Source organism: Morone saxatilis, unplaced genomic scaffold, assembly GCF_004916995.1.
Source record: "Morone saxatilis isolate NCDOM2014 unplaced genomic scaffold, NCSU_SB_2.0 Contig6, whole genome shotgun sequence".
NCBI classification, from domain to species: domain Eukaryota; kingdom Metazoa; phylum Chordata; class Actinopteri; family Moronidae; genus Morone; species Morone saxatilis.
Genome location: NW_023340206.1, coordinates 6604389 through 6614123, shown reverse-complemented (window position 1 = coordinate 6614123; position 9735 = coordinate 6604389). Strand labels below are relative to the sequence as shown.

Genomic DNA, 9735 nt, shown 5'->3' with positions numbered 1-9735 from the left:
ACACACACACACACACAAGCCTCGACCTCCCTACAGGCTATTTGTCACACCTTTTTTAAAGAGTGTCCTCACACTGACCAGACACACGCACTGACGTTAATTGTCTCCGGGACCAACAAATGTTTGTTGTTAGGGTCATCCTGACTGTTTAAGGTTTAGGTGGTAACATCATCAGTCTGCTACGTTTGTCTGCTGTACTGTGGGAGCGTTTGAACGTCTGGAAACAGCCTAAATAAAAATACAGGAAGTTCATTTAGATACTTGAGGAGCAACCAAACACACTTAGTTTATTTACCAAAGTCAGTTTCAGGTGATCAGAAGGAAAAGCATTGAATTTGCTGAACTTTGTGCACACTGTACTGTCCCGACAGGCCCGTTCAGACGTGTGATTACAATTCCCAAAATCAATCATCCAGAGTTTTATTTTGTTGTTGTTTAGCTTTTAATCAATAGTTGGACATTTTGTTTATTCCTGCTTATGTTCTTGCCAAAAAGGAAGTACCTCTAAAGATAAGTAATTAATGCTTTATAGGTAATTTGTTTAATTAATACAAAAAGCAAGGAGTAAAAACGACAAGTTGTGAATTTTAAGTGAGTTTCTGGACTATTTTTCTGCTGCCTTCACTTGGCAGGGACGACAAAACTCCAGGAAGTCACTGCACTCGGCCAAAAAAAATTGTTTCGCATATAAACTCTTATAAGAGCCCAACTTCCATTGTGCGTACACTTTTTGCATTGATTAAACAAATGAGATAAAACTTGTTAATTGGTGAGCTTTAAAGATGCTGGTAGCTAGATTCAGTTATCGATGGACAGAGCTGGACTATCTGTTTCTCACTGTTTCCACTCTTTATGCTAAGCTAAGCTAACCGACCCCTGGCTCTAACTTCATTTTCAGCATACACACATCATAGTGACATCAATCTTCTTATATAACTCTCAGCAACAAGCATAGAAAGCGGATATTTCCCAAAATGTAAAAGTATTCCTTTAAATTCGTAAAATGTAATGGTAAGTTCTGCAACCATTAAAGATGTTTGTGTTTTATTGTGGAAGCCAAGGTGACATTTTATGAATACAGCGTAGGTCTATAGACTCATAGTCAACCCTTAGTTAGCAAGCATGTAACTTAATTATAACATAACATGGCTTCATTATACTTGCATACTCTATAGCAGCTGCAAACACACATCAGTTGTTGTATGGAATTAATTTTCAGTCTCATTCAGTTTAGTCTCACCATAATTTACTTTAGTTTGGTCTTGTTTAGCATGTGTTTTTTTATTGGGATGGTTTACTCTGCCTCTATATAGTTTAGTCTACTGCCTTAGATAACCCTTAGCTGAAGATACTTTTAACTGACTCTGCATCTTGTCTGTGTTTTGAATAAGTGACTCAACACTCTGTCACAAATGTTCCGAAACATGTTATAATTATCCATCTCTGGATCCCACTTTGGTTAGCCTGGAAACATCCCGAGGAAGAGAGAGACAGAGATAGAGTGAGGTCGGGATCAATCTACTACACTTGTTTGTTGGTTGCCGGCTTTTCAGCTCGTCGCCGCAGCACAGCTGCAAACAGGCAGCGAGGGGAGAGAGACAGAGAGCAGCTGCAGTCCAGTTGCCAGCCTCACCAGAGTGCTACAAACGGAACTGCCTACAGCGTGGGAACTGGCACACACACCACATACACACACACACAAACACACACAGCCCAGGCTTGTGGCCAGGAACAGTGCAGTCAGTATTTCACTGTTGTCATATGAAAATCCCTGCTTGCACTCTTTTGGTGACTTTCCTGTTATAACTTCAGCTGTACTCGAAAAGGATTCCCTGCTCTCCTAAAGCCTGAGGAAATTGTACAACTTCAGGGCTTCTGAAGGCTTTTTCAAAACCTTTTTGATCAACTCAAGAGCACATGTTGGGTGAAAACCATAGCTGCTTTTCTTAGATCCTGAAAGGTTTGTGAACATGAACATCTTTCAACTACACACAAGAGCTCTATGACTGTACTAGTAATTAGTAAAGCCGCCAAGATCCCAAGCTTCTCTAGTTCTAGTCGCTGTGGTATTTAAGTGGCTATAAATGAGCTTATGGTATAGATAGGCCCAATGGTCACTAATAAACTAATTCTGTCCCATGGCATGAGGATAGAATAACATATTATGAAAGCTGAAGTTCAGTAAGATTCCTTTGAACCAGGATGCACATAATTCATGGGATGCCGCCTGTGTCACTGCAAGGGGGGCCTCAGAAACAACAAATAACACTAACAGAAACAATAGTTCCTATTGTGCTGCAGAGAAAGAAGAAAGACAAGAGAAGAGGAGAGGGCAGAGGAAGATAGGCAAAGAGAGCAATATGAAAGCCGAGGCCTAAATCCAACAGAGGAGTCCATTTATTCATTCAGTCAGCCCCATCTGACCTCCGCACAGCAGACATGTAATATGCTGTTCAACCTACAACACTTTCCTTTTTTGCACATGTAGCTTTGAAGAGAGCTCGAGGGGGGAAATGGTCCGCTGTGGTCGAATGTAAAATCACATTCCACTTCAAACTGCTGCTTGAATACAGTAACGCTCTCAGGAAGGGGACTGGAGGACAGAGATGTGCAATATTGTGTAAACTGAAAGGCTTTCCTTAAACTGTCCGGGCTAAAACATCAACATGCTCACATAAAGCTTATTATGTTCATCATCGTCGTTTAACGTGTTAGCATGTGAATATTTGCTAATTAGTACTAAATACAAAGTACAGCTGAGGCTGAATCAAAAAATGTTGAGGTATTTCAGTTTATATATTTCTGCCAACAGGCCAACCAACATCGCCATCCCTCGAGCCACGCTGCTAGCATGGATAAAAATGGCTCTACTTTTAGCACTTTAAGAAAACAGTAATTATGACATAATTACTATGTCTTTGACTAATATGTAATCTGAACAATTCAAGCTAGTAGCCAGTTTCTTGCAGGTCCCGTGCAGCTCAAGTCCTGCCCCCAAACCTTGCAGTGCCTTTTGGGTAGCTGTTTCCCCCCAGTTCCAGTCTTTATGCTAAGATACTCTTCTACTGACTCTAGCTTCATATTTGGCGTACAGACACGAGAGCTGTATCTTCTTTTCTCTTCTAAGTCTCAGCAACAAAGCAAATTAGCCTGAACTATTCCTTTAATATAAGCCGGCAACCTTCCACCCTGTGTTAATATCAACATATTGGACGTTCAGACTGACTCAACTTTGATGCATTCAGCAGTTAAGAAGTTGACATTAATGGAAGATAAAGTGTGTAACAGCATCCACCAACATGACAGGTGTCATTGTGTGAAAAAGGATTAGCAACATGCTGCTCAAAGTAAAGCCCGGTCAACATGTCTTAAAGCATCAACCTACAGAAGGCCAGATTCTCTGTTTAAATGGCTCTGGTCACTAGCAAAGAGGGCTACATGGCAGTAGATACAACACAGTGTGTGTTTTAGGTTTCAAGTGACGCAATTACTTTCCAATTATGATAATCGCCTCTTTAAGACTAATTTCATAGAAAACACCCCCACCCCCCCGACACTTTTTTAGGGATGTGGACTTTCTCACCTCTATTTTCTTGTTTTTTCTTCTCCTGCTCTTCTCATCCCCACATCCGACCCCCCAAACACCACACAGCCTACCCCCTCCCCCAAAACACTAACCCCACCCCGCCACCCGCAATACACATCCCGACAAACACACACCTCAGGTTAATCAGTTCACACACACATACCACTCTACCCCCAACGCACCCCACCCAGCACCTCTGGCTAATCACTTCAAAGGAAGATGCTATCAGTCTGAAGAGAGACCCACTGAAGTAAATCCAAGCCGGGACCCCCGACTGCTCCAATCTGACAAGCCAGACAGACCCTCTAAATAAGAAAACAAACCACCTCTTAGCACATGTAAAAACATTTTGCACTTTAAGAGGTGGACACCAGCCTGTAATCACAATTTGGTCAACAGTGGATGAAGACTCGGAGACTTCATTCGAATATTTGAGGCTCAGATGTAGAAGATGTAATCACTGATTTGTCCATTTGGCAGCTGCGCAATCAGAATGATCCCACGTAATGTCGCAAGAGGCTTAATGCTGCGCATCCCCACGAGACTTTTTGAATGTTTAGCTTTTGATTAATCAGGAAGAAAGAATGAGGAATAAAAGAAACCAGACCATGAGAGTAAAGCTAGAGGACAAACAGATGAGTGGGAGGGAGAGAAACAGAGAGATCTCCCGGGGTTTTTTCTTAAATCTGCCACTCCCTTCATCCCTCCATCCCACATGCTACAAACCAGGGACAACAAAGCACTGTTTGATCGATAACTTCAGTAGGTCAGGCTTTACTTGGAATCTTTCCCAGAGGGGAACTTGCACATGAAGCCTCTAGAGCTCCTCTAGGTGACACTTTATTTTAAAGAGCCACAATTTCTTAATAACTTAGTAAACACGTCCAATTCCACTGACTTTAATTTACTTTACTTGATATTTAGAGTACTACTCCGACTGTGGAAACAGTTGTAAAGTTTCGTCTGTGGCTGTGGGCGAAGCTTTCTCAAGTTTACACAAAACAACCCAGATGATGTCACAGCGATGTCATCAGGGTTGCATCATCAGCCTTAGACTTTTAAGTTTCAACAAGTAGCCGGTATTATAAACTGGAGATGTGCAGTTTGGAATATGTGGGCATTTAAAAGGAAGGAAAGGTCTAATGCGAGACACTTTTGAACTGTATTATGGGAAATGTAGGATTTATTGTTTTTGGAACCATAAAAGAGGCTAAAGTTGAGGATATCTCTGCAGCCTCAGTTTTGATCACTCTTTTTAAAATGTGTCTGCCGTGGTATGTGTCCTCTCTTTATGGAAGTTAAGTACTAGATCGCTGAAGTAACCCTTTAATTATCCAATTAAACGCCAGCATAACTCAAACATTCTTTTGGTCGGGTCACAAAGGGTCAGATGAACATGCAAAAATGTAACATTTGTCTACAAGGAAGCACACAACTCAACAAATACGGAGAGAGAAGTTTCTAGTTTGCAATAAGTGAATAATTAATGGATATTTACTCGGGTTTAAATGGAGCTTGAACATTCCTATTTTTCCATAATTGTTGCCCAATGACATGCTTCTTTCCAGGACAATTCCAAAGAAATTCCTAGAAAATTACGGCCGTGTGAAATAAAGTGTTATCCCACTCTAGAGGGCGTGAGGCGTGACTCCCCAGGGTCGTGGGAGAATTGATGGGGTGGCGAGGAAGGAAAGATTTGAGGCACGATACAACAAACAACGGGAAGTTTGTTTTTTATTTTATTAAAAGGAAAGTTAGTTAGTTTGGCCCACTGATTTGGTCCACTCACCGATATGGTCACAGGCAACAGTTGAAGCTGTAGCAGTGGGGGCGATTCAGGTAGTTTAACCCAATTGTCATAGTACATTTATTTTTCAGATTCAGTGTGACTTAAACTTCCTGCAGGCATTATTATCTCAGATATCCATCCTGAATAAACACATCAATCCGTCTGAGAATCAGCATGTTTTTAAGTTTTCTTCACTATCAAAGTAATCCATTGATAGTTTGTCTGTATATCAATGAGTTCACTACAAACAGGAACTGATAATCGCTAATTCTGCATACTTTGAATGGTGCCAATTTGGTAAAATGTAAGCAAACAGACTAAAAAATAACAAGACTCCAGTTGTAGCCCACAACTACATAACAGACTCTATGGAAACATTATACTTCCTGTTTACATCCCGCAAAGCCCCAAAACTTTAGTTTCAAAACTTAGAGCGTGATTATCCCCCAAAATCGAAGTAAGACCAGGAACACTGATAATAGGCAGGGTAAGAAATTTTGAATAATCACTGAGGTGAAAGTTGATGATAAACAAGTTATTAACTGGGACAAACTGGGAGGGAAGTAATGTCCAACAGGGCATGAACATGTTTGTGTCTACCTGTGTGTGAACTGGAGGAGGGGATAACGAGTCAGGAGGGAGGGCGGCACTTTGATGACCCTTAAAGATGACCTCTGACCCCTTGAAAGAGGAAGATTAGGAGGGGAATGGGGATTACAAATAGACCCCCACCCCAGGCTGATTATAAGTGATGCGCATCCTCCGGTAATTCGGCATTGTGTTGTTCAGAAGAACCCAAAACACATGAGTGAGGGATATGCGGGCTGTTTACACGGTGATGAAATGAACTCATTCATTCATAAATCAACACTGGCGCTCTCAATCCAGCCGTCTTACCTTGTTGGAAGGTCCAATGGTTCGAGTCGGTTCCTCATATGCCGCAACGTTCTCCCATGTAGCAACCACAGCATGTGTAGGTGTGAATTTTGCATCTGGGAACCCTCGATGTACTTCCTGGGTGAGCAGATGAATGAATGAATGAATGAATGAATGAATGAATGAATGACGGGGGGAAAAGACAATTGGAGAGATGGAGAGTACAATGGACTAAACTAATGGATGAGGAACTGAAAAAAAGAAAAATCCAGATCTGTAGTTCAGTATTTATCTCAAAAGTCTGTATCAATCTATAATCATACAACTGTAACTGATGCCCTTTGTTTCAATGGATTAACAGACCTGGGCCACTCTGTTGAGCACACTGGGCGTTTCGGTCACCCGGTAGTAAATCTGTCCTTGTCCTCCGCTGGTGTCAATGTCAGCCAGAAACGGAGCCACCACGGGGAAATCTGTGGGGAAGCCATCGTCGACATATTGCTTTTCCATCGGCAGGTCCTGGGCTGAGACGATACCATTGGTGGCCACCTAGAGACAGAAAGAGCGACTAATTCACAATAATGGCACCAGTGGTTTAATGATGGCTACCAGCGGTGTTCCCAGAGACCACCTCGGACCCATGGGTACTTCAAAACCAGTCATAAAACACCTAGAAGACACATCTAGAACACAATAATGAACCTGTGGAACCTCTTAATGAACCCACATCCCCTCATAAACCACTGGAACCTCCTTGAGCACTGATGGAACCCCCTCATAGACCCCATGATCGCATAATGAACCCCAAGACTCCCCTCATAAACCACTGGAACCTCCTAAAGGACTCCTGGGGCCCGGTCCCCTGACTGAACCTTTAGAAACACATTCTGGTGACGTCCATGATGTGTATAATAAGTGTCATATATATTTAGATTTATATATTATAATGTAATATATAACAATATATCACTCACAGAGCCTATTCTCCTGCTTAATGAGTTACTTTTTATACTTTAGTTACATTTTACCAACAATACTTCTGCATACATCTATTTACTTATGTTTCTGGATGCAGGATATTTACTTGTAATGGAGTATTTTTAAATTGTACTTAAGTAAATTATAGAAATACTTCTTTCACCACTAACTAAATCATTAAATGTATGCTAATGCATCAACAATAATGATCCAACTAAGAGTAGCAGAAGTATTCAGATCTTTAACTTAAGTAAAAGTAGAAATACAACAGTGTAGAAGTAAAAGCTTTACGATTACTAGTATCTTAAAGTACTCATTATTGGATTGGCCCATTTTATATCCATTATCGTTTTACAACTATGGATGCATTCATGAGTTCACCCCTTTAAGGATGCAGCTGGTAAAGGCGGAGCTACTTTCAGTTACTTTACTGACTGCAGAGTTGCATAATGCACAAATATTACATCATCATTTATTATCTATATAATAATATTTTGTCTTAATAACTGGACTCTGCAAAGTTGCTAGTAACTAAAGTTGGTAGGTACATGTAAAAAGTGCAATATTTCACATGTTTTACTATATTTATGAATTGGAGTGTGTAAAGTGTAGAGCAGCAGAAAACGGGACTGCTCAAGAAAACTACCTCAAAACAGTACTTAAGTGTGCATTATGTTGCATGATAGCATAATGAGTACTTGTAATTTTATTTGTATAGTGTTGTAATGTTACTTTTTACCTTTAAGTAAATTATACAAATACTAACTCCACGCCTGCGTTTATGAAAGTCAATTGAACTTTTATAACAGTTGTTTCCAGCACAATTTATTATCATTATTATTAAACATAAATGTGTGGTCCCTTCACACAATTGCACTCTCTTAACTTCCCATTCAAACATGTGAATACCTCCACCAGCGCTCTCAGTGTGGAGCTCATCCTACAGCTGCACACATCACCTGCACTATGTTGAGCTTTAGAGCAGAATATAAAGCTTCCACAGCCAAACAACGCGCATGCACATGAGTGTTAATGAAGCTGTACTTACATAAAGCTGGGAGAACTGGGAGTCGTAGAAGTATAAGGGCTTGGGCAGGGACAGCACTTTGGAGGTTTCATCGTCGCCCTCTGCCAGAACCAAATCTCCACTCAAAGTGCCATAAGGAAACATCTCAGCCCTCTGGATGGCTGTAACCACACACACACCGCAGCTCCAGCAGAGCACACACACGGCCAGCATTGCCCCTCTCTCCATGGTAGAGCTGAGGGTGAGTGAGCAGCTCTGCGCTATGAGAGGGAGCAGCGGGAGAGAGGTACAGATGGACTGAGAGGGAGCAGAAGAAAGAAGGGGAACTCTCCTCCTCACCACCGAGCCTCTGATACTCTGCAGGGAGGGAGGGAGGGAGGGAGGGAGGCAGGGAGGAGTTTGGGCCCGCTCTCATTGGTCGGAGGCGGGTTGAGTGACGGCAGGCCGGTGCTGGAGGTAACATCTGGCTCGTATTAGAGGAAAGGCAAATAGAGCGTTTTTAATCCGGATGTAACTCTATCTGTTTCACAACAATGAAAAAAAGAAAAGAAAAAAGACATTGTGTCATTTTTACACACACACACGAGAGAAAACCGATTTAAATTGTTAAATGGTTTAAATTTCATTGAAAGACATTAACAAGGTTGAAGTGTCAGTGGAAACGCATAGGGACTATATATATATATATTTATTCTTAAAACAAACTATATAATGTTCCCTAAGTCTAAAGATTAATATCTGCAGTAAATTGTTTAAATATAAGGAGACAAAACTTTAGCATTAAATAGTATTTCTCGGTATTTTTTCTTTCGAATCCACTTCAATCATACAATTTACAATATATGTTTATTTTTATTTAAATGTAATGTATTTTTTACTAAGTTATTCACTAATTGAAGGCCAGGGATGCAACCTTAAAATACTTAACCTTGTGCACCATCTAGTGGCTGTACTAGCACATTGCAGCATACAGCATGTACAGTGTACTCCCTGATATTGGATATGAAACTATTAGTCAATCAATTAAAAAAATGATTTGCATCTAAATAATTTCAGAGATTTATCGAGGTCTACTTTCAGCTTCTTTAACATGATGATATGCTGCTTTCCTCTACTTAGTATGATTGTAAATAATATATCTTTGGTGTTTGGACTGTTGGACAGACAAACCAGAACATTTTATAGAATAAGTCAAGACATTTTATTTATACTGCCCAAAAATAACATAAATTTTCCCCAAAGGGCTGTAAAATCTCCCCAAAAACCTGCTAACAGGGAAAAAAGAAACCTCAGGAAGAGCAACAGAGGAGGGATCCCTCTTCCAGCATGGACAGACATGCACTAGATACTGTGTGCACAGAATAAATAGGAAAATATGGATGTGAAAAATCAGGATGACAATATTCGGTAGGTGGACTGTCAGCATAAAGGAAGAATATAATGCGGGAGGATGTCGAGACCGGACCGGAACTCCACTGT

At 40.8% G+C, this 9735-nt stretch overlaps 1 protein-coding gene across 1 annotated transcript in view; it reads right to left on the bottom strand.

The window, feature by feature from the left end:
* The window catches only part of nid2a (nidogen 2a (osteonidogen)), a gene marked incomplete in the record, with an annotated part of 31943 nt that extends 23346 nt beyond the window's left edge, over positions 1 to 8597 (bottom strand). Inside the window, 3 exon segments of the mRNA XM_035677567.1 lie at positions 6273 to 6389; positions 6615 to 6800; positions 8278 to 8597. Coding sequence (XP_035533460.1) covers positions 6273 to 6389; positions 6615 to 6800; positions 8278 to 8484 — 510 coding nt within the window.
* Between the last annotated feature and the right edge of the window lie 1138 nt (positions 8598 to 9735).